Raw genomic sequence first — 25759 nt, 5'->3', positions numbered from 1 at the left:
AAGGTCAACTCAGTCTGATCGACAGACGAGCAGCGTTGTAATGAACCGTTGATGACATACAAACTGGCTGCATTCCACTCGGGCAGCAAACGTGAACTTTGACCCGAAAATCCGACCCGACACACATTCTTTAATTCATGGGCATAATGTGATTTAAAAAATTAAGACGTGTGACTGAGCTCTTACTAAGACTCCTCTCACTGACTCGCAAGAGAATGACTCATCAGAAATAGAGAGGCTTTTAAACGGAGCCACTTACAGGAAAGATACAGTTAAGCCGAGTTAAACTCAGCACTGGAGTCTACTTTGATGTTCACACTACTTGCTGCCGGATTCCAACATGAGCACAATGAAGCGCGAAGAACGGAGAAACGGAACCGCCCGAGGAGAACGTGAATGCAGCATATCACTGATGTCAGACTGATGGAGAAGTTAACACTTACAGTTTGAAGGCATGTCTTACTGCAGCATGCTAGCTAGCAAGTGGCGAGCGAAGCGAGACAGCTGCAGCCGCAGATACAGAAAACAGGCATAACAAGGTGAGTGACGACAGAACAGCCTTTCTCAAAGTGTGGTCATCTTAAATGAAGTGTTTCTCAAGCCGTATGTGATAGAGACTTCAAAGCCTGGTAGTGAGTAGGACAGATGTGTTTTCAATATAAAACCAACTTGTTACGTTCACTGAAACGTTATGACTTGAATTGACTGTTGTAACTGGATGATTTGTGACAGTTTTGCAACACTTCATACATTACAAATATATGATTTATGTAAGAAATGATCAACCGTTGACCACTATGAGAGACATAACTACACCGACGTCTCCATTCTTCCAATCAAGATGGCAACAGAGACAACAGTGAGCGAGAAGGTGAGGCTGTTTCGCAGTTTACAGTTGAAGTAGGCCGATTGTTTTGGAGGATGCTGAGAACTTAACGCTAGTTTGATTGTGAGATTTTTTTATTCACTGGTTAAGTGGCCCTTGTTCTGAAAAAGTCTGAGAAACAATGCTGTAGAAAAATCACTTACACATACAAGGTCTGAGACAGGATAGGACACAGCCTTGAGTTTAGGAATTGCTTGTGTAAAAAACTTACATACGACCAGCAGTCAGGACGTTTTTCCTATAATGAGGCAGGAACACGTCATGCTCGTCACAAATCACGTGAAGCTGATGGAAACGCCAGCGGGTTTTAAGGTGCAAGAGACATGAAACTACACACTGCACATCATTGAGGACAAACAAGTTAACTTAAACAAGCTTATTTTTAATGGATCTGCAAAACTGTTTGAATTTCCAAAGAGAACTTCTGTACCTCCCGCCCACAGTTACCCAGTGGCAAACGTTACACAACGTTACAGAAACGCTTCCAACCCAAAGAAATCTGCATGCAGGAACGAAAAAAAAAAAAACAAAAATAAAAATAAAAGAATTCAGCCCATGTAGGGAAAAAGAAATCAAAAAAATAAAAGTAAAATAAATCATACAGATAAACATAAAATCAATAAACAGGACATACTGTATAATGCCGTTCTCTTGGCTGGAGGAGAAATTCAAACGCTTCTGCTTCAGTTCGGCTTCCCTGTGTCGGGAGCCTGAACTTACAGAATATTAAACTGTAATTTCATTGGGTGGATGTGGCTCCGCCCACCACACAGCCCCGCCCCTGTCTTCCATATAAGGCACAGGACAAAATAAACCCCCACATACAAAAGGAGCTAGCCACGCCTCTGTCACTTGGTAACAAATTGTAAATGACCAAATACGGTTAGACAACAGAAACCCCACTAAAGTGTACAAAATGTTAATCCTACATTTCTCTTTTTTGTTTGATTTTCTTTTATTTTGATTTCCTCTGACTGAAGGTGAGTGCTGTGGGTGGGTGGGTGGGTTGGTGGAAGGAGGAGGAGAGGGGGAGTAAAGGTTGGATGAGGGTGTCCAACAAGGTGAGCTCAGGCAAAGGAAATATTAAAAATATGAGCTTGTCTTTTCACATTTTTTTTTTTCTTTTTTACAACTTTTAAAACAAATGACAAGAAACGTGACTGGATTTCTCTTTTTATCAGAAATAAAAATGATCATCAGATGGAGAGTGGAAGAATATGGTGGGGTGGGGGAGGGATGGGGGGATTAGACAAGTGAAGTGGTTTATTGTTTTTATTCTGATAAAGAGACAGAGTGTCAGTGTGCAAGAAAACTCATGAGACAGGTTAGAGAGAGCGAGAGAGTTAGAGTTAGCAGTTAGAGAGAGATAGAGAGAACATGTGTGTGTGTGTCTGTTTGTGTCTGTGTGTTGTGTGTGTGTGCGCGTTAGTGTGAGTGAAACAGAGGAGTTGTTCAACTGCAGCACTTGCTCTTCCAGCCTGTGACTCCACTTCCACTGCTGATGTCGACGTTTTCACTGTTGGGCTCTTTTACGGGCGTCTGTCACAGAAAACACACACAAAAGACTGTTTAATTCTGAGTGCCAACAATCCCATGATGCAACGTGTCGCAGAAGATGAGTTGCAATCTACTGTGCTCGGAAAATAAACAACCTCAGGCGGTCCAGTTGATTCATCATTTAAGTCAGGAGTCTCAAACTCACCCCCCCTCGCTCTCCATCTAGCCCGTCTCATGACAGTTCATAAGTGTCTGAAACCCTATTTCACTGTTCACTATATAGTAAGGAGGGATATTTATGTGGAGAACAACTGATCAAGGGAGATGGAAGATTTAGGAGACAATCAAAAATGGGCTTTGGAATCTGTACAGTGAATGACATCCTCTGTCCTTAGACCCACGACTCGAGCGAGGAAAAACTTCACCCCAGTTTGATGAGTTGCCTGCTGCAGCCTTTCAACAGGATGACGAGGATTTCAGTCACTCAATATAAACGGTGACTTGTAGAAATTATACAAATAGCAGTAATGACAATAATAAATCAAGATAACTTAGGGTGTAGTGCTTTCACTGTGTGTAACTGAAATTCACCATTCACCGCAGATTTTAACATACAAAAATCATGTCTATTTTTTTTGCTGTGGCACTGACTTCTGAGCAGCAGAATGCATATTGGGGAAACACTGACACATCAGATAACCTACTGCAACGACTGCAGGCTCTATGGTGGAGCTCTGCTTTGAATGAAGTTCCATCGTGACGAATGAATGGACTACTTGTGGAGTGACATGAAGACATCAATCAGAGGCACAAAAAACGTTGACAGCAGTGAGGAGTCATTATGTTTACCAACACCCGACCCGTGCCTTGTGCAACCACCCCCAACAATGAAACAAAATGGATTTGCATGATTTACGAGAGCCTCATTTTCAGGTCGGACAAGCAAGATTTCGGGATTTATCCGGAAGAATCACACCCGAGGATGATTCAAATCATCTGTCAAGAGGTCCGTCAATCCATACATAATATTCTCCATAAGCAGGGCTGAGATGGCAGGCGGTTCATGGAAATACAGAGCAGACTGACAAATGTTTCTGTTCACTGTTCCAACACTGAATCAGAAATGCTTTACTGATTCCTGTGGGGGAAATTGCATACGTTACAGCAGCTCCTTCTAGAATAGAAGGAGTCACACTGTACATGTAAACAAGATTTGAATGTGAAAGATAAAACTAGTAGGTATGAATTGAATATATTAAGCAATTACTGAAATAAAAAACATATACTTACATAAAACTACAATATTATAGTAATGAATGCAGCAAAGTAAGTAGTTCTGAATCGGGCAGGGACTGACACTTCAGCTGAAAGTGCCTCATCACTGAACTATAACAATGAAACACTTTTTTATTTCTTTGACTGTGTGGAAATGTGATGGTTAACATCCCAGATGATTAACAAAGGTCTCGCACAGGTCTAACACGAGACCTTACATGTATATGTAGGTTTTTATTGGAGTTTAGTTTGAACAGGTGTGTTGGACTTTACTATGACTGGGCCGAGGCCTATCAAATATCTACAGAGAAGAGACAGCAGGAGTCACAAAGACATGACAATTCAAAAGTCAATATTTGGCTGGAAACTGTCAAGTGCAACAATGAACTGCATGTTTGCAATATTATTCATAACACTGTAAGCTTAAAACAAAGCTTTGCTATTGACAACCATGCTGTAAGACTACACTGACACTCATCTTAACTTAGAATGGTCATAATACGACTTCTAGTAAACATGTAGGCCTCTGAAATGCTAAGGTTGAAGCTCTTGTCCCTTTAGTGATCAACAACTGAAGTTGTAGATGTTAAAGGAAGTAACACCAGGAGTGGCAACAGAATGATGTTACAGTTAGGTTAGATGCACCTCCAGTTGTATCCAACAGTAGACTATATTAAGCATCCAGGAAGAATAAAGCTATGAAAAGGCTGCTTGGAGAGTAAAATGAACACTAATGAATACATGATAAATGATAATAAAATTGAAGCACTTGTTCCCTTAAGTATATATAAAAAAACAAATGAGTATCTTATTGTGAAATTCCAGAAAACACCGACCGCTAACATAAAAGCATTCATTTTGGATTTGTAAATGGCAAACTAATCTACACTTTTATAAATGATGATTGAACACAGACCAACAATAGAATTGAGTCTCTCGATCGCACAGATAGTGTCCGACAGTGTTGAAAGTGTACACACACCTTTCTCAGGATGTCTTCTGCTAACGTGAGGAAAGCCTTCTCGATGTTGATGTTGGCCTTAGCACTCGTCTCAAAAAACCTAATGCCGTGCTCCCTCGCAATCTGTGGATGAGAAAGAGGAGTTAGAACGATGAGTGAAGCTGCAGTCAAAGAAGCTCCCGTCCAAAAATAAAGTGGCTGATCCGTTGTGCAGAACACGGATCAGATATCACTGGTGTTACCAACTCAGGCGTACACACACAAACACACGTACACACATATTTCCATTATAGTCAGGGAGGTGCGTGTATGAGTAAGCAGATCTGTATCTGATTGCTAAATCTGCAGACAGACTAGTCGCTGCTAGTTTGCTTTGATTACAATGAGACAGAGCACTTAAAAGGCGCTGCGCACCCACACAGATGTTACCATTTATCCTGACTGCTGAATCACTATACTGGAGCTTTACTCAAGTGACCAAACCGTATAAAATAATCGAGGACATGTACGGTAAGTGGCATCACCAGATGTATAAGTCATCACAGTCGCTTCCTTCAGAAGGCAAAAATATGCAATTATATTATTAAGCCTATTGTTATTATGATGTCTTACTGGCAGATGGAGACTTAGAATTCTATTCAAAATGTGCACATTCATTGGGAAAAATAAGAAAAAACGATAGATAATTTAGAATATCGCAAAATTGGCCATCATATACAGTATTTTTCAACAGCTGTTACAGAATCTTAAGACTTTTATTTTGAAAAGAAAAGGCCTGTTGAGTTGTCGTGGCAGCAGAGTTGATACATGTTGTTTGAAGAGGTGGGAATGAGACCAGGCTGGCAGAGGTTACTATGGTTAATTGGCCTGATGTAACAGAATGCATGCATTGCTTTAACATACAGACAAGGAGGACTGAGTTCACAAGAACAACGAGAGTTTGGCAGTCAATCAGGTTTAAAGTAAGCAAAAAATGGCAAGCCAAGGGATCTGAACTAGACTCCGGATCTTCTTGTCCTTAAGATGATACTATCTTCTATCAGAATATTTAGGCTGGACAATCTTGTGTTATAACATTTTGGATATGGCCCACAAGTATGCACATATTTAAAGCATCCTTAATGGACTGTCATATTGGCAGAAATCTTCATTTCACAATTACAATACTGATGACATGACCAATTTTATTGAGCATCCCTACCTCCAGGCATGGTTTGGTGTGCTTGCAGTGTAGTGTAGTGTCAGCACGAGGTACAAATGTGTGCCAAGAAATTTGATTTATCCCTACATTCAGATATCTACTGATTATCTGCTACAACCTTGATTGAAGTTGGGATGCCATGTAAAATGCAAAGACATAATGTAACCATTTGCAAACTTGCAAATATCCTTTATACAATCATGTGTTTCATGATGGTGAACCTCTCCCCACCCTCGCTTGTGAGCAACTGAGCTTTTCAAGGACGCTGCTTTCATACCCAATCATAAAACCACCATTACCAATGAACCTGTTTTCCTGTAAAATGTTCCAAACAGGTGTTTTTGGAGCATTTTGAAACTTTCAACATTGTGTTGCTGGTTTCAAAGAAAAGGCAGATCAATGAATGAAGTTGAGGTAAAACAAAAATAAATTGTCATTGTTCTGTTTAATCAGAGTTTTACACAACGTCCCAACTTTTTTGGAATCGGAGTTGAACATAACGTGACTTACTACTGGTGAATACAACCCCCAACCCACACTCTGCATCACAAAGAGAGGTCTTTGGATATTTACTGGCACAGCTGTCGTTACTCAGACATAGTAGGAGTGAGCAATGCTCACATGATTGTTTATAGAAAGTAAATCATATCTTCTCAGTGATAGAGGACATGTTGTGTTTTGGTGAAGTCCCAGATCAAACCAGCCACTATGCTGTGTAAGCATCCCTGAAAGTGCTGCAGCTGTTTTATTGTTCCTCGACAACTTTTACTGCACAAGGAGGCCCATTCAATACAAATTATACTGCCTTTTACTGCCTGTTCACAGTTTGAATTATGCCTATGTCCTGAAAATAAAGCCTTCCTTTTTTATTTCAGCCATAAACACAAAACACAAGCTGTCATCAGTTAAACCAATTTATAAAATTTTGTACACAAGTAAGCAATGCAGTATTTTTTTGAGCATGAACGCAGCAAGCTTAAACCCCAAAGAGATAATACACCACTCAACATGTCCATTTAGGAAGCACAAGTGATTGTGAATTACCTGCTTTAGTGCAAATGCACGTGACAACAGGTGCACTGGAGAGGCAAGAGAAAGCTAGCTTAATTTTTTTGAGCTGTGTATGAAGATCTCTGAGGCAAGTTTAGCCAACGTGTTATCAGCTCATCAGCAGGTTTGAAATTTGTCTAGACTGGAGACTTAGCTATAATGTTGAGTCTTAATATAGAGAATAGTGACTTCTGAAATGTTGCTTTTCACATATTTTTTTAAATTCAACTATAATGTGAAAAATGTACCATTGGCTACAATGCCCCTGCTGTTTTTTGTACCGCTCAAGGGCACCTCAACTGTACTCTTTAAGACAGTGCAGGGGTTCACATTTCTTAGCTCTGATCGTCTAAGGCTGTCTACAAGGTCCAGTTAATCTCCAACCTTTCACACTACAGTTGCTATGTTTTTTTGTTTTTTTTAATAGAGGTATCTTCAATGTATCAAACTTAACCTGCAATATGAGGTGGTACCAAAACAAAATATTTTAATTTGGACATTAAAAAATGTTATTAAAGGATTCCTTTTTGTATTTTATAAAACTAAATTTACATGGCTTCAGAGCAAAGGAACTGTTGTATTCACTGAGTTCTTATAGTCGTCATAAACCTTTATGGTATGCAAACAGCAGCAGCTTACTGCACTTTCTATGAGGAGGTAGTGTTTTAGTGGATGGTGCAAACTGACATTTCACAAGCAATTCAATAAACTAATAATACCTGAATTTATGCCTGTTCTCCAAATATTATGTATTTAACAATCATTATGAGATTCTCTTTATGTTGTCCTTCTCTTTTCCTTTTACATGTTAATGTGTTTTCTAACTTTCAGTGTGAAAGTTGTGTCATGCTGTCAAAGAGGACTGAAATGTGATTGACTTTTCTATAAACTAAATGTGTAGCTGCAATGTTGCAGCAACAAATCAGCCAACCAAGCTGCAGGACCTTGTTGACGAATGGCTGCTTATAGCTGCAGTGGACTGCACCATCTCACCTGCTCCCCCTTGGCTTTTGGTACGACCCTCTTGTCCTCCATGTCACACTTGTTGCCTAGCAGCATCCTCTCGACGTCCTCGTTTGCATGCTGAAAAAGATAAAGTAGAGAGAAAACATTATTAGATTATTTTCTCATACCAGCGATGTTTAACCCAGCTTCATCTGTGAGTTATACCACACAACACGGATACATGTTTGTTTTGAACCAGTCACAACTTAGACAGGATCCCACAAGGCCAAAATCAACCAACCCAAATGAAACACACATCCAGGTAAAAAACACATTATAAAAGCTTCTTTTGGTCACTACGACAGACAGGGAAAGTGGCTGAGTACAAGAGTTAATTACATTCTCAGTGAATCTTGAAATGTTTTCATCCATCTCTCTAAGAAATGCCCAAACTGGTTTGAAACTACAGTATGAAAACTCTTCTTCTCAGTAATCTAGACCAGTGGATCCCAAACTAAAGGTCGGGACACCTTTAAAGTGTCTCAAGATGAATAAAAGCACAGGAAAACACAATAAACCATATTTATGTTCCACAATTACTTTTAATCTGTAACTGGCTGCAACAATTAAATGATTCATTATTAACTATTAAAATCATCTTAATAATCAATTCATTGTTTTGAGAAGAAGAAAAGAGGTCAAAGTTCTGTTTTCAGCTCCTTAAATGTGAATATTTTCTGGTTTCTGTACACTTCCATGACTGTAAAGTGAATGCTTGGGTTGTGGACAAAAAAAGATAATTGAGGATGCAGTCTTGGTATTTTACGTTCCTCACAATTTTCTGACATTTTTAAGACCAAACAATAGAATAATGGCAGAATTGACAGATGAATCTGTAATAAAAATAATTTTCATTTGCCGTTGTAAAGTGAACCATACATCTAGAATGATAAAAAATGAGAATTGTGATAATTTAGTTTGAAACAAAAAAGATTAAGCAATTAAGTAATTGCTAAATTACTTTCTGACTAATAGTTTCAGCTCTATTTTTTCCTTAAAACACCAACTGGGGCTGCAACTAACAATTACTTTCACTAATGATTAACCTACCAATTAGTAACCTTGTTAATGGATTCATTGTTCTGTTAATAAAATATCCAGTAATGCTGAAAAATGACAATGGTAATTTCCCCCAGTTAAGGCCAAAGTCTTCAAATGTCCAACTAACGGTACATAACCTATAAATGCCAAGTTTGTTATCGTTGATGATAAATAGCAGCACTGAGTCTTAAAAACAACAACTATCCAAAAAAGTTGCTGATATATTTTTGGATGATCTACTAATCACTGCAGATCTACTATAAAAAATGAATCAAAAATCTGTCTTTGGCTGAAGGGCTCAAAACTCAAAAGACATGTGATAGCTTGCATGACAGGTTACAGGCAGATATTACTTTGGTGTGAGGGGTTACAAGTCAAAACAAGACTGATAACCACTGATCTAGACTGTATTCATATTACTTTCCAAGTAGCAGAAATGTCTGCCTCCCATTAGCCTTCTCTGGAGTCAACAGCAAGCTTTCACTCCCAGAAGTGAAGCATGAGCAAGGTCGAGTTCTTAGTTTGCAGGAAATGCATTGTGTTTCCTTTCCTTGAGCAGACCCAAAGCTCTTTAACAGTAAGAGTGAGAAAAATGACAAGAAATGCCTGGTGGTCTCACCCGATCCACTTAATCTAATGCATAACACTGCTATACTGATCATGTGGTGAAATATAATATTGTACTGTTGCACACAGGAATTCGAAAAAAGATGACAACATGAGCGAATGATTGTAACCACCACTGTAATCAATCTAATGTGTTTAATCTGGCATGTGTCCCGCAAGATTACGGACATAATAAAATACTCAATACTGAGACAAACGGTAAGACAGCAGTCTTAAATGCAAACTCTTAAAAAAACAACAGAGATGGAAACTAAAACAGAGGCTCAATTATCCACAGAGGAGCATCTACCTCCAACAGGAGTGAGATCAGCAGCAGGACAAACCATATGTAACACAGCCCGTATTATTTGTCTGATAATCAGATAAGCATGTTGAAATATCAGGCCCGTTGGAGGCTGATGTCACCACTATTGTGTGCATTAGGCGACACTCCCCTGCCCTTATGGCATCCATTATAACAAAGAAAAGATGGAAACACTGGCCCTCATAGATGGTGTTAAATGCACTCTTAACAAGCCATAATACACACAGGACCTCATTCAGTACTCAGGTGACGTGTAACCCCTTTTCACGATTGAACTAATATGCAATGCTGTTTATAAAAGACAAACAAAACACTGACATTTTGAGAATAAGCTATTGAATGCTGTATTTTTGTATGATTTTAGATATGAAGAGGGTTTAAAACATTTTGGACAAAAGGAATTGACTAAAGGAGAGGATCCTTTGTGGACAATGTACGCCAATACTGGAATATTATAATATTCAAGGATTTCCACCAGGGTCAGATAAGCAGCACGTCACTCCATTGACAATGGTCCACTTTAGAGGAAAGGTCAATCTACCTTTTCGATCAAGGTGGTTCAGGTGCTGGGCCAGACCCAGTACAACCACTTTTTTTCCATTTCCTTTCCTTTCATCAGCAGGTGGCAAGCATAACAAGGGAAATGGTTTGGATCTAGAGTTGTTGTCATATTCATTCACCAACAAATAACCTTAATTGTAAACACGCTGCACTGCTATGTTCACAGCTACAATGTTATTATCAACTTCATGCTCACGCAATCTCTCGACCGAACACATCTACTAATGTTGCGTACACGACCTACACACCCGAGAGGAATTACTTGAATAACACCTTTTAATTTAACAAACACTTCCCCAATGCTTACGGGCGATGGGGGACACAACTTATGCCTGGGATGCGGCTGCAGCTTGCAATACACTGGTGGAAGCCATATTATATAATATAATTTGTATTACATGCTCTGTAATAGTAATTCATTAACAGAGCATTTATTTTTTTTAAGATTGTTTAAATAATGAGTGTTAAGTTATTATGTTATCTCACAAATCATAAATATCCAGGCCTGTAACACCATTAAGATAATTACCTTCACTGATTAATCAGTTGTCACCCCTGTTAAGTGTATTGGCTGCCATTCCAAACACATCTAGTCCTTCCTGCTGATAGTTCTGAAGCATATTTGAAAGTATTCAAGAGGTGAAGCAGCACAACCTCTGGTTCTTCTACAACAAGCCAGATCCACAAAGACATCTGGCACATCTGATGCCATTTAGTCACAGACTCCTGCTACACAGCTCACTGCACACAGATCAGCCAGCCAGTTAGCAAGGTTGGCTGTTTTCCTAAAAGCATTTAAGTCACTCTGTCATTACACCAAAGATGTAACAACTGAAGAGGGAGTGCCAACACTCAACTCCAAAATCGACAAAAATTCTGATTGCATCTCTGATAAGATTTTTGAGTATGGAGTGTTTGTATGTGTTTTCTTTACCTCATCAATGTTGCGCAGCCATTTGCTGATGTTTTCAAAGCTCTTGGCGTTGGTGATGTCGTAGACCAGCATGATGCCCATAGCTCCTCTGTAGTAGGAGGTGGTGATGGTGTGGAACCGTTCCTGGCCCGCTGTGTCCCTACACACACACACACACACACACACACACACACACACACACACACACACACACATCTTATTAGTTTGTATTATGTGCCAATGACTCAATGATTACTGCACAAGGTGCCGAAATTTCTCACTTCTCCCAGAAAGACCCTGATTTAAGACTTAAAATATTTTATGCCCCATTAGCACAATTCTGACTCTGAGCATAAAAACTGTCTGTTAATCTCATGCAGGTGAACAACTTTATTTTAAAACCTGACAATACTTGAGGAGCCTGGTATGCCTCACAAGTCAAGCTGAACCTCATAAACACACACATTAAAATCCACTGCAGGCTAACCATGTCCTTCACACGTCTGCACTAGCATGTATCTCAACTATGACATTTTCCTATCTGGGGAAACCCTGCCAACTTCCATCTATCACTGCTGATACAGAAAGAGAGGAGAAGCCCAGAAGCACCAGGCTCACATGTGCAAATCAAACTCACAATAGTTTAAAATAATAGCTGGCTGCGCAAAGATTTGATTTGAATCTGGTGAGCATGACCACATCCTTGGGCACTCAGGCAATACAGTGAAGATTAAATCCAGACATAATGTGCTCGGACAGGAAGGGGAGACGATGTGAGACTGAAATACATACAGCCACAGTGGAGCTTTAATGGAAAGTATCAGGCCAAATGTGATCACGTTTCAGAGCAGATCAAAATCATCACTGAATGCAAACCAAACCATTCTGAGCTTCACAAGGGCTTGCCAATTGTCTTATTTTATCATGTAGCATTTCATATATGCACAAGTCAGACAGGAGGACACAATAGCCCATGCTGTATTTTTCATATTTCATCTATCTTTTTTCTAATGCTTTCCTCAGGGAAGGTACTGGTGCCATAGTGATGAAACATAAAGCACATAATGCCTTCATTTTGAGGCAGAACAGTTGATCAAAATATGGCGAAGTGCAATATCCAAATCATAGGAGCTGTAATTGTTTGCTAAAAATGGTAAAATGGAGTGTTTACCACTAGCAGACATTTACTTGGACCGTCCACCCATGTACATAAACAGTCACCCAAGTGTATTTGGCAACCAATTTAAGCATTTTTCTCTTCTAATCCATTTGAGAGAAAAATCCATCCGCAAGCAAGTAGACAATCTGCCTTCGCTATCCCCCTACTGTCAATCACACATGCTAGCAGACAGAGAGACATCCTCTGGTATTACATCCCTCCTGTTGTTTTGTACAAACTTGTAAGTACACCTGGTTGGTTGGTTCGGTATCATGTCGGTTTTAAACAGCCCTGTGTGCAACCATACCAAATCCTATCTGTTGAAAAGTCAAACCACTTCAGTTCAGAAAATCAGCAGTTGTGGACTACAATCATAACCCTGCAGCAGATCTCCTGATGGCCCGATGACCATTTCCTGTTCGCGCATTTTTCTGGCCTTGAGGGATGTATGTCAAACAGATGTTGCACTATGATGCAACTCAGCACAAGCAGAGGAGCTGAATGAAAGATGAGCCTACCAATGTTGTATTTTTCAGCCCTGTACTCCTCTACACATAGAGCACATACTTTGGTATACAAACTAAAAGGCCACATTTCAAAACAGTCCATTGACTCACCAGATCTGTAGTTTGATCTTTTTTCCTTGTAGTTCAACAGTTTTGATCTTGAAGTCTATTCCTATAAGAGAAAGAAAATACATCAGCATATATGACTGAAAAAAGTGACAGATACAACAGCCGAAATGAAGGCTTACAAACTCTGGCACTGATCCAGAGAGAAATAGAAACCCGGTGAGAAAAATGGAGACAACAGAGAATCAGAAAAGACCAAAGAAAGACAATTACATAGAGAGGGAAATGGAAAGTGAGTGACAAGTGTTTCCATCATAGAGACCACAACATTATCTCTTCCTGATTCTGCAGTGTCATGCCAAGACCTTGAGCCTATCAGCAGACAGCTGTGGGTTCAGCAGCTGGTGAACAATGGGGGCACACACGCACAATCAAGAACCAGGTTAAAGCAGGAAAACCAAGTGTGTGTTTACATGCACTGCAGTAACCTTTTTACTGTAAATCCTGTGCGGAAACGCAACCGGTTAGAAACATGATATTATGCATATTTTAAGTGAATTAGAGAGCGTTTTTCTATTACTTTTGGTTGGAGCATTTGGACTGATGGTGCAGTGAGGATCGCTGTGGTGGGAGAGCACACGGTGTTTCCCTTCTCACTGTGGAAATAGACAGCTTCCATCTTGGTTTGATTTTTGATTTAATTATTTGTGATAGAAGAACGCACCACTACATTTTTTCCGGGAGATTAACTGCCAAGATCACCCTTCTTGGCAACCTGTTTAAAATTCTATCCAACTTGTTATCTCTTTTCATCTGGTCATTAGGTACTGCGGGTACACATTGATAAAAAACAACTGACACACTATGGATTTCAACTTAAAATTTCTGGCTTGGCAAAACATGATTTACCAACACGCGAGGTATTGTAGTTGGAGAGCTTTTAGAAATATTATGAGGCTGAAATGATGAGAACTCATCAATCAACTGTATCAATCACTTTGTTGTGTATTGATCTGTAGATTTTTTTTGTCGTTGTTTGGTCAGAAAATGGTTTAAAAAAAATGTCAATCAGTGATGCAAAAGCCCAAGATTATGTCTTCAAATGTCTTTGTCCACAATCTAAAGACAGTCTGTTTACCATCTACTAGAGAAGTAAAGAAACCGGAAAGAAATCCCATTTAAGAAGCTAGTATCAAAGAATTTGGACTGTTTTTTTTAATCTGACCAGATCTTTCAATATGATATCTCTGACCGGTTAACATATTAGCTAAAAGGTGCAAAAGGGAAATGTATACAAACAATCCTAATGAATCATCATTATCACAATAATTATAAGATAACCAGGATTATCATAATCATGAAGCCCTAGAGGAGGCCAGTTTAAAAAGGAGTGACTCATGACTGAAACTTTTTGGCTAAGAAGTGGTGTTTTCCAGTTAAATATTGAGCTGTCAGTTCAGCTCTGGTCAGAATTTGTGGTTGGTTAAAAAGTCCAAGAAACAGCTGTGCTCTAGGTGGGGCAGGTCCATAGAATAATGAAGGAACTGGCTGCCAAGGTGTGACTCACTAAATATTATGCACTCCCCGGAGAGAGGGAGGGAGGGACTGAAAGATATGGTTAGCTAGAAACAAAAAGAGACAGGACAAAAAAGGTTCTGCAGATGAGACACAGCTTACTATGTCGATATTTTAGCCTTGAAAAAGATTCAAAGGATCAAGGACGCAATGATAAAATGTTTAACATGTATATTGACAACCATTACTAAATGTTGTGTTTTCAAAAATCAAGCTCAGCAGGGATGACTTCATATTTGTGTGTTCCTGGTGAGGAGGAAAAAAACAGAGCGACTCAGTTTTGATGAGGTGCATTGGCAAGTTGTCAAGAAAATCTGTGCATTGTGCAATCACACAGTTAGCCAATCACTGAAAATGGTTTCAATGATGGCTAAATGTTGAATTGGACATCTTAAACCAGAGAGTGCATGGTTTATGGCCGGCTTTCTGTTAAATCCCAGAGGAACCATTCCTTCCACAAGCATGAATTCCACTGTAGCCGTCGCCAGTTTCCATGCAAAATTCATGACGTGTTGAGGAAATAGATTTTAGATTGCAATATCATGCATATTCAGTATGCATATCTCAATATGCATATGCTTTAATATACAATGAGGAAGGGCAAACTGGAAATGAGGATGAGTGACTGGTGAGAAAGGGGGGGTTTTCCAGTGGGGGTATTTTGAGAAGCAGCTGTGTATCTGTGTCTCCAAAGGTATGAGTACTGTGTCAGAGGAAGAACACACTCCTGTTTCACAGGCCCTGCGCCTCATTTTCTTATAAAGTTATACACTTTACTATTTAGACATCAAGGGCTGTGCCTGGTTAAACTTGCCATTAGATTTTTGTAAACTTTGACATTTTTTGGTTGAAGAATTGTACATTTTTGGTGACTGTACATTTTGTACTTGCATCTACATAACTTACAGTACTGTATACCAAAACATTAGCAGCCTACAAAATACTTGGAAAAAGAATAAAGAATAAGCTAATCATATGGCAAAAAAAGCAAAAGTAGATCATCGCACACCAAGAGGCTTGTGCTACCTGATTAAAACCGCAACGCTGAATTGATTGATCTATTAAGGGTCATCTATTAAATCAATTGTCTATTATTTTGATTATTGATATTCGATTTTTAAAGTTGTTTCTTTAGGAAACATTCTCTAATTTAAGCTTCTTTAACTTCAAAATGTTCTGGTTTCTTTACTCTTCTACCACAGTAAAATGAATATATTTGGGTTGTGGACAAAAGAAAACATCTTCAGCACAAGTTTTCTTTTTCTCCAAAATTCCAAAGACCACAACAATTCATCAAGAAAACAATCAACAGATTCAAAGAATAGACAATGAAAATAATCATCAGTTTTAGCAGTGTTAATATTTTTTAAAAAAAATCATATGTACTGAATCATAAGTCCAACTGCAAACTAGTCATATAATTACAGCCAAAAGAAATAGTCAATATACAGCATTAGCAACTAACTTGACAACTGATCAATTATTTAAGCCACTTTTTCATTACAAAAGCCAAAAATAACCTTGTGCAGTTATTATAGTTGTTATTTGCCGCTTTCTTTACCTACTGCAATACAAACAATATTGCTTGGAAGAAAATAGCAATCTTAAAATGCCAGCTTGGGAGGCAGGAATTATGAAGGGAGTGTTTCCCTATTTTCTGAGCTTTGCATTCCTGCTTTTATTGTGTTTTATGTCCACACTGTGTTAATACATTATTGCCTCTGTGAAGCTATATAGAGCCTCAAGATTATAGTTACTTACTTCTATATAACAAAGGATTGATTAAGAAAATAATCGGGAGACTAAATCATTGAAGAAACAACTGTGTTATATTAATTATGATATACTGTCACCACACAGTAATAGGATGGCAGACCTTTTGGCTGCCTGGCAGAACATTCAGTACTTCTGAGAGGTATCTGGCTTTTTTCCAGATACAGAACTAACAGGCAATAGGTAAAAATCAATATCATACCCATTTCATGTATTCACTATAAATTGACAACAATGTCCTGAGCTCCTGACAGCGAACAGTCAGGCATATGTGACGTGCTGAGAGATTATGATGTTGTTGTTGCTGCTTTGTTTTGAATACAGATGAAGAACAAAGACAAGTTGAGACAGAAGCTTGTGACTGGATGAAAACTTTTGTGGTTTTCAAAAAGGGACCGCTCTCGAAGGGAACCAGATAAATACAGTGCATCCTGAAATAAGTGAAATTATGTTGGTTTGTTGTGTCATGTCAGTATCTCTGGACTTTCTAGATTGCAGTGGGACCACCCTGAATGAGAATCTCCTAAACTGAATGACAGCAATGACTGTTGTGGAAAGTTTCAGTTCAAGCACTATGATCATCATTGTTTTTGGTATTCTTTAAACTTGAAAACTGGTAAACTCACATAACAGTTGTCCCCTATGTTTACCCAAGCTTTGGGATAATTTAGACAAAAACAGAGCATGTTTACATTATGGATAACCAGATAACTGTCTTAACAGCTTCAAGTACATTATCTTTCATGTAAAACATGTCCCTTTGGAAATTAAAATAAGGCTTTGCTTGGGGTAGATAGAGTATGTTACATACATTACATTTTTTGAAAAGGTAATGAAAAGATTTGAAGTTGCTTTAAATGCTGAAATACTTGACTCACTACCCAACCTGGCAGGGAAAGCACCTGTAAGTAGCAAAGGTTACTATGAGTCTTTCTCTGCTGGAGAACCTGTTACTTTGTTTCTGACCACCATCACACAGCTGGGCTGGTGGCTTTTACACCACAAACATCACATAATCTTTATCATTTTGATTTTTTTTGACAGCACAGAATATGCCTACATTTTGAGAAACACAATAAAACTAATGCAACACAAACAGGCAGGTTGCAAGACAAAACATCAACGTAACCACAAACAAACATACATGTGACAGCAAGCTCTGCAACAGAGTCATTGTTCATCGCTGTACTGCAACAAATCTATCCTAACTTGGATGTCGCCCATGATGGCAGTGTGTTACAGTCAAGAGGAGTTGTCAATACTTTTAAGTTACGAAAACCTGGGATTTAAATAAAAGCTTAATCGTGAAATGGAGGATTAAATGCCTGTGCATTGCAAGTGGTCAGCTTAATGTGGTTCAGCAAAACACGTCTTGTGTTACATTATTACTCAGCACCAATCTTAAGCAACAGGAGTAAACGGAGCCTTCACTTTGGCTGTGCAGGGATTTGACATAGTTTGACACTTGACTCATGTGAGCATGATGTTGGACGCATGCGTCGAGGTCAGAGTGGGGAAAAAAATGATGACGCCACTATGATGAATTGTTTACGGTTCTCTTTGGAGCAGTCATGGAAAGTACATTTACTTGAATATAAATCTGAAACACTTGTGCTTAAGTAGTTTTCAGTCACAGTTTCTGCCATTTTATATTACCACTCCACTACATCTCAGGCGGGGATACTGTACAGGATTTGACATACAGAACATTATGCTCTTATCATAACATATGATCTACTGCTCCAGAAGAGACTAAGCCACAGTATGTTATCTAATGATAATCACTCTCCACAAGCGCTTCAAATGACCATCACAGTAATGCAGCACCAATGATACAAAATAAATCTGCATACTTTTCTTTTTGACACTTTCAGATACCATCAGTAAATTTTACTGGAGGTGTTGCTGCCCTTTTTCTTAATCTTGATGACAGGACTTTTATTACTAATGGGAATATTTTAATTCTTCAGTATCTACTTCACTAAAGTATCCAGATATTTCTTCCATAACTGATTTGAAGGTGTTTTGCTTGTGTGGCTTGTAGTGTTTTGAACAAAGATCCCCAGATTTGTGACCTTTAAGGTGTAATTCATGACATGGACAAGCCCTTAAAGTTATACAAGTTCATGTTGCGATGTAAACGCCTGTCAGTCATGGGGGAGGCAATTTTAAGTGCCTTTGTAAAAGCAGTGGGCCTTTACTGCTCTTCAGTGCTAGCTTAGCTAGCTCACTAGCCACTGGGTCGAGTGACATGACAGCTACTGCTGTGGCACCATAACCGGTTATACTTGCCATTTCTGGCAAGCTATACCACAATAAAAATCATGCTCTGTTTTAAGAGTCACAGACATTTAAAACAGGGTTGGCTGGAGATGAGCCAAGTGTTCAGAGAGATGCACAACTAGCTTCCCAGCTAACCTGTGCAGGCCTGGAGAGAAGCTAAAGTGAGCCTGCCAGTGCATGCTGATAGCACACTGGCTAACCAAAAATGTCCTGCCTACCATTTCCAGCTGCAGGAGAGGCGAGTCACCCAGCTGTCAAACTACCTCGGACGTGGGCCCAAGTAAATCAGAAACACCTGTGGGAAGACACCACCCAGTATGCGTGGCCCCGGGTCTTCTTACCTATGGTGGAGATGAAGGTTGTGTTGAAGGCGTCGTCAGAGAAGCGGAACAGCACACAGGTCTTCCCCACGCCCGAGTCTCCGATCAGAAGCAGCTTGAACAGCAAGTCGTACGTCTTCTTCGCCATTGAAAAACAGCTTGTGCTCACCCAGACAAGATACAAAAAACTGATAACCTAGCAGGCCTATGTGTAGTCTAAAGCCAGCTCCTTCGCCAACCTGACCAACTGCCCCTGATCTCTTGGCTGTTACAGTTAACAATCTGGGATTTGTTGATTAGCTTGGCAAGCTAGTAGGCTAAATACCACCCAAAATAACGTGCCCGTGGACGTGTCCGAGAAGTTGGATTCCCCAAGCCCGAGTGTTTTCCCCTTACAGCATGAGAACAGAAAGCAAAAATAGGATCTCCTCCCGTGTGATTCCTCTTTTCCACTCTTTCTTTTCTCCCACACAGTCGGGACAAAATGGCTCCTCTCTCTCTCTCTCTACCCCGACTCACTCTTTCTTCAAACTAACGGCGAGCTAATTCAAATTCTCGGCACACCCCGTCATTCCAGAGCCCTGCCACAAGCTCGACCGAGAAGAACTTGAAAAAAAAACTCAACGGTAAAGTGCGTCAAATTGTCTGACTGCTCGGAGTTATTTCGCTTTTTTCTGGAGAGATTAGAACCGAAATATAGACGACCGCCGTCGCCTTCGAATGGGAGCCACCACGGCGACACCCTAGGCCCACAGACACGCCTTTCTCCCGCCCTTTCTGTCAAAATTCACGCATTTGATTGGCCAACACGGCTGTCATGTCATTGAGCACCCTAATGTGATTGGGTAACAACGCATACATAGAGGGGTAAAAGGGCGTATTTTAGATTGACAGAGAGGGCAAATGTTACTGTCAAAGTTACTCGGACATTTAGGCTCAAAGCTACCATTACTTCAGTGAATGAAACGGACTTAATGATCCAATATGGCGACCGGTTTCTTAAGGATCTATTTAAGCCGGGGTGTGTTTCTAGTTTTCACGGCAAGCTGGCATTTGATGCGGTGACTATCCCAGCTGTGAGTCAGGCGAAGTGATGTCATATATAAGTACTTCTGTGCTTGTTACGGGCGTTTCCCACATCCTCTGCCCTGTGAACTGCACCAACATTCATCCTCTAAAGTCCTTTAATAAGTGTACACACTGAGGGAGTAGGTTCTCTAGAGTTGGAGTTGTGTGTGTGTGTGTGAGTGACTTTTTCCTTCTTCCGCCTGTCAGAGTAGTTTGACTCTCAGACACTCCTTAGGAATGTTGAGTATGCCCTGCTTTCTGCTGCCGAGTACAGACTTGCCACAAATTGAGAGAGAAAGACATAAAGAAAGAGTTGGAGAGAAAGAATAGGAAATAATGAACAAGACTAAAGCGTAATGTTGACGTTAATGTTGGCACTAGATGGAAACAGTTCCTGACCATACTGCGTGGCAACCCATCAGCAGCACCAAAGGAGGTCAGATATTTTACTGAAGCACAAGACTGGGAAAGTACCAAAAAGTCATATCTAAATATTGTGTTGAAGTGTTACTCACTATGAATGAATAGTACTTACTTGAGTAAGTACTTGAGTGAAAGTCTCCAAGGTACACTATGTAGTTTGGGGGAATACATTTTAATCGAAAGAGAAAGATTTTCATTGACTGATTATTTTGTGCCTTAACAAACAAACAAACAAAAAAACTCTCTCTCTATATATATATACATATAGACATATACATACATACAAATATACATAAATACATACATTATATATACACATACATACATTTATATGATTTCACTCAAGTGACCTACTATTCATTCATTTTGAGTAATATTTCAACACAATATTTAGATATGACTTTTTGGTACTTTTGCAGTCTTGTACTTTAGTAAAATATCTGACCTCCTTCAGTGCTGCTGGATGGATTGCTAGCCAGACTATTGCTCCTCACTGTCAGTATTTTTCTGATTAATCAGAATGTTTTTATCCGTCGGTTGATAAAAATGCATTCATTTATAAATGTGCTGGTTTGCCTTGGATGTGCAATTTGCAAAGTAACTAGTAGTTATCAAATAAATGTAGTGGAAGTACAATATTTGACCCCTAACTGTACAGTGAAAGTATAAAGTAGCAGAAAAGGCTATACTTACAGTTCAAGCACCTCACAATCATACCTATAAAGTACTTGAGTAAATGTACTTAGTTATATTACATTGCTGGGTAAAAGTAGGCGAGTTATATCACAGTGTAAAAATACTGGATTATGTCATGCAAATCAGAATTTTATGTACAAGCCAAAGTATAAGCTTCAATAAATAGGTAGACAGATGAATACAATTGTAAACATAAATAGAATAAGTGGAATATCAGATATGTGTAGACATTGTTCTTTTAAAGACTGATGTGAATATAGATTCAAGGAAAACCAGACCATGAGATCAGTATTTGCCGACAATTCATCTAGTAGTTGTTAACATGTTTCAAATGAAGATCATAGCCTCCAAAAGCATGACCCAGAAGAGAGAAAATATGCAGCTGTGACACAGCCCACACGGATCTTAAAACAGACGTCACAGAGGTGAAAAAGGTGAAACAGAGCAGACGTTTGTACAGATTTTCTCGGCAGTGCTTTGAGGTGTCACAACTTTATTTAAATTTTGTCCCACATGATAAGTGTATCCCTGCTCTGTCTCTTCAACAGTTAAACAGCCTTCTTTAAGCCAATAAATCATGTCCTGACACAAAAATCCTCCCAGATCAGGGTGCATTCCTGTATTTTTCTTCATGGGGCCCTGAGGGTTCGACTCAGACTCCCTTACAAACAGCCAGAAGCTATACTCAAAGATCCAAACTGTTCTGGCACTCATAGTGTTGCACATTTATTGAGGAAGTCTGTCTTTGACAAGTATAAACCAGATGACCTCATGGAGTTTTACATTTTTTTATCCGGGCATTTCTGCTTTTAATCAACAATGGACGGTTTAAAGGTGACAGGAAGCAAGGGGAGACGGAGGGGGGAATAACATGGGAACCGGGCAACAGTACAGTATCTGGTATGCATGTTGATCACTGGGCCACCAGGATGTCCCAACCATGTGTTTAGAAAAAATCACCGCTTTGCCCAACAGTTGAACAGAGTTTACTCTACAACCGCAATGGCAAAAAAATTGGAATGGTGGTGTAAAATGTCAGTAAAAATAGGAGGCAAATCCTTTTTGACCACCAGTATATTTGCTTGAAAAGAATACAAATGCAAGATATTTAAAGGAGACCTGCTATATTTTTTCCCTTCCCTTCGGTATTTTATACTGCAGGCTCTTGTGCATATAAAAGGTCTTGAAAGGTAAAAAGTTTAAAGTCAGCACCAACAGAATCTCTTCTCTCCCACGGAAAACACTGAACCTAAAATGCCTTGTAAGTAGTCCCGCCTTAAATTGACTTTGTGACATCACACTATGTCACCATGTCACATATTTGCATAATTTTATGCCTAGCAGCTAGTTTGGCATGAAAGAAATGATTAAGCACAGCTGCTCTGCTCTTGTTTGTGGGGGTGGGTCAGGCATGTGGGAGCTGACCCATGGCAAGAGACTTAGTGTTCAGGAAGGGGGGCCTTTAAGAGACGGGAGTTAAACAGAGTGCTTCAAACAGAAGAGGAATACAGCACTGTAGCACTGGACTATTTGAGGAAAGTTACAGGTCTTTTGAACACTAAAGCTTGTAAAACTATTCTAATAGTAACCCAAATAAAATGATGAACCCGAAAAGGGGCATAATATTACCCTAAACTGTTGTTTTTTGTAAATACACGCTCATTTTAAGTTTGATGCCTGGAAGAAGTGGAAGAAGTGTTTTGGAACCGGGGTTGTATACGGAGCCCAAAGAAGTAGTTGGTTATTGGTTAATTGTTTAAATCATCATTTCTCAAGCACCCCCTAGTTCTAGTTTCCTAATTGTCAGGATTCTCTGTTATTTCGATTGTTTTTTGTCGTTCTAATGGTAAACTGTTCGTCTTATCCCTCCTGTTGTTTTTACACTTTTAACATCTGCAGTGACATCTGGACCACTCCATCTGCTTTGGGAGGATGGGGTGATCAAAAGCTACTGAATACCTTTCTAAGCGTCCCCAAGGTCAGCAGAAAATGTTTGATTTACAAAACACCATTATTTAGGACAATCAATTCATTAGGAAAGAAAATAATCAGCAGTTTAACAACAAGAACAGTTAGATTGGGCCATTCACATAAGATTTACACTACAACAATTCACAGATGCTTTAATGTGCAGTAGAACAACTAACATTGCTGCAGTGTTCATTTTTAATGCACTCAATACAATACCACTGTCTTTTCTGTGTAGAAAATACAGAACCAGTTGAGAGTTTGTTGATATTTGGGATTAGGTTAGTGATTTTCATCAGCTGTCTAGTTGTTTCAAGTCTAACTGATCATTTAAAAATATATTAATTCTTGTCTGACAGGCCGATGTCCCTGGCATCCTGTTTCCAACCACACAGAAACTGTTTTACCTTGAACTGTAAAATCACACTGACTTGCATTTCCCCAAGAATGACTCATAAAAGGCGACACACATGCACCTGAGTCAAGGGGATTTTAAATACACTTGTAACATGGGTAGTTTCTGGTTCTGCCGCATTAAACTTTAATAAACGCTGCAGAATCTCAAAGACCGTCAGGCAGTTATATGTGATTTGTTCTCAGGCAGCAGGATTAAACACGTTTTGGTGAGAGGGCACCATAAAGGTTCAGTGTTATCTAATGTCAGAGTTCCCCTGAATTCGCCCTGTGGCTGAGTCTTTCCCTTTTCTTGTCAGTGGCGCCTACGTCAGCATTAGTAGCCAACATTGCAATAACACCAACATCCTGAAACCCCCGAAGTGTCACTTGTTACATCACACCTGGAAACTCAGCACAGTGAGCCAGAGTATATGGTTGGGTGTTTTGTTTCTGTAAACCACGGAAATATCATATCAATACTTCTATATTCTAGTGAGATGTCGGGACATTTTGCAGCCTTGTTACTGGCAATAACCAGATATTTTTATTGAGATGATGGGACACACCTGCTGGTAAGTCAAAACACGATGTCTTCATAGACTCAACCAATTGTCTTTTGTTTTTTTGGTTTTTACAAAAAACCTAACTGGACCGTAAGTACAGTCATATCAAAATATAAAATTGATAATTGAACCTCATGAAACACAAAGTTTCAACATATCCTTGCTTTGCAGAAACTTAAGTTGCCAACATTTATTCTGCCCATTATTGTGAAATTAGTGGTCACTCAAGCGCTGTAGGAGAGTTCTGAAGTACTACTACAACTTAGTTTGAGTATTATCTTTTCATTCTACCTGTACACCACATTTCAGAGATAAATACCGTATTTTTTTTTACATTCATCTAAAAACTTCAGTTAGTATTTACTTTATGATGAGCTCATAAAAAATCATGTCTTGTTATGAATGCAGATCCACAGCAGTTTACACAATACTTTAACGATATTTTCCAGATATCTACTTCAATTTTTAAAACATGACTTTTCCTTGTAACAGAGTATTTTTTTTTTTTACAGTGCTGCATTAAACGTTCATTTATTAGTCATTTTTACAACACCAGGGATGTAACACAAAGCTGACATTTAGTCCCTTCATGCGTTATAATAGAAGAAATAAACAATTTTATGCAGTGGACTGGGGACAATGAATTCACACCTTCAGTCTCATAGCCTGAAGAAAGGAGCAGTACTATAAGTAATAATACTTACTTACTAAGTAATTGTACTTTTACTTCAGTTAAAGATCTGAATACTCCCACCTCTGCTGCTGGAAACATTCATATTTACTCACATACATTGCTGCTATTTCATGCTGCTGCTAAATTTACTATTTTTTTCACATTATACCACTTGTCACTTTATTCAATCTTATTGTGTACTTTCTTTTCAGTTTTATGCTGCTCACGGTTGCATTCTGTGTACTTAGTAACTAGTTTATTTATTACTTTACCATTATTTATTACTTTTGTATTCCTTTCTCACTTTGTTTTACTACTGTTGCAAGACAATTTCCCTCGGGATAAATAAAGTCTTCTTGAATCTTGAATCTTGAATCTCCTGACCTCCTTTGGTAACATTGACAAGCTGCAGGTCACAGTGTTTTCCACACTTATGTCACCAGATGGTGCTGTTGTGTTGTGGTTACACAGTTAGGTAAGCGTCATGATGATGATTAATTTTGCATTTGAAGCCCATGTCCTCAATTTGTGCTCTTTGGGAGGCCTGTTGGATAAGAACTGGTGGCAAACTTGCTTGCAAACCTCTAAAGACTAATGATTGTACTTAAGGTTATTTTTGATCATCACTGACTGCAGGTCAAAGTGTCCCTTCCTTACCTCGAGCTACAATGCTCTGTTAATGAATAAATATATAAAATACGACTGTATAGCCTAAAATATCTCAAATAGACAAAGATACAGGCTTGTTAGATAGATAGATAGATAGATAGATAGATAGATAGATAGATAGATAGATAGATAGATAGATAGGAAAGGAGGGTAAATATGAATATTTCACAAAAATACAAGGAGGTGAAAAAAAAACACAAACACTCACATTCCACCACTATTTACTGCCGAGAATCGACTCACCAACAGCCGAAACTCCATTTCCCATGGTGCTTTGTTCCGCTCCGCAGTGATGTGGGG

At 39.1% G+C, this 25759-nt stretch overlaps 1 protein-coding gene across 1 annotated transcript; it reads right to left on the bottom strand.

Moving 5' to 3' along the window:
• Positions 1 to 1247: 1247 nt before the first annotated feature.
• Positions 1248 to 19754, bottom strand: rab10 (RAB10, member RAS oncogene family). The gene is made up of 6 exons (XM_037086377.1): positions 19025 to 19754; positions 13098 to 13158; positions 11343 to 11481; positions 7864 to 7953; positions 4641 to 4742; positions 1248 to 2425 (listed from the first exon to the last, which is right to left on the bottom strand). Exons 1-6 carry the CDS (start codon positions 19149 to 19151, stop codon positions 2339 to 2341), a joined length of 606 nt encoding a protein of 201 aa, XP_036942272.1. The 5' UTR covers positions 19152 to 19754; the 3' UTR covers positions 1248 to 2338.
• Between the last annotated feature and the right edge of the window lie 6005 nt (positions 19755 to 25759).

This window comes from Acanthopagrus latus, chromosome 22, assembly GCF_904848185.1.
Source record: "Acanthopagrus latus isolate v.2019 chromosome 22, fAcaLat1.1, whole genome shotgun sequence".
NCBI classification, from domain to species: Eukaryota; Metazoa; Chordata; class Actinopteri; order Spariformes; family Sparidae; genus Acanthopagrus; species Acanthopagrus latus.
Note: the sequence above shows the minus strand (reverse complement) of the source record. Positions and strands in the feature narration are given on the sequence as shown.

What these genes read in the sequence shown, in the direction of transcription:
- rab10 (XM_037086377.1), bottom strand. Translation starts at nt 19,151, where the DNA reads ATGGCGAAGAAGACGTACGACTTGCTGTTCAAGCTGCTTCTGATCGGA. An exon ending in AAGATCAAACTACAGATCTG is followed by an intron (nt 11,482 to 13,097) that starts GTGAGTCAATGG and finishes GTGTGTGTGTAG; the next exon opens with GGACACAGCGGGCCAGGAAC. An exon ending in CAGAAGACATCCTGAGAAAG is followed by an intron (nt 2,426 to 4,640) that starts GTGTGTGTACAC and finishes TTTCTGTGACAG; the next exon opens with ACGCCCGTAAAAGAGCCCAA.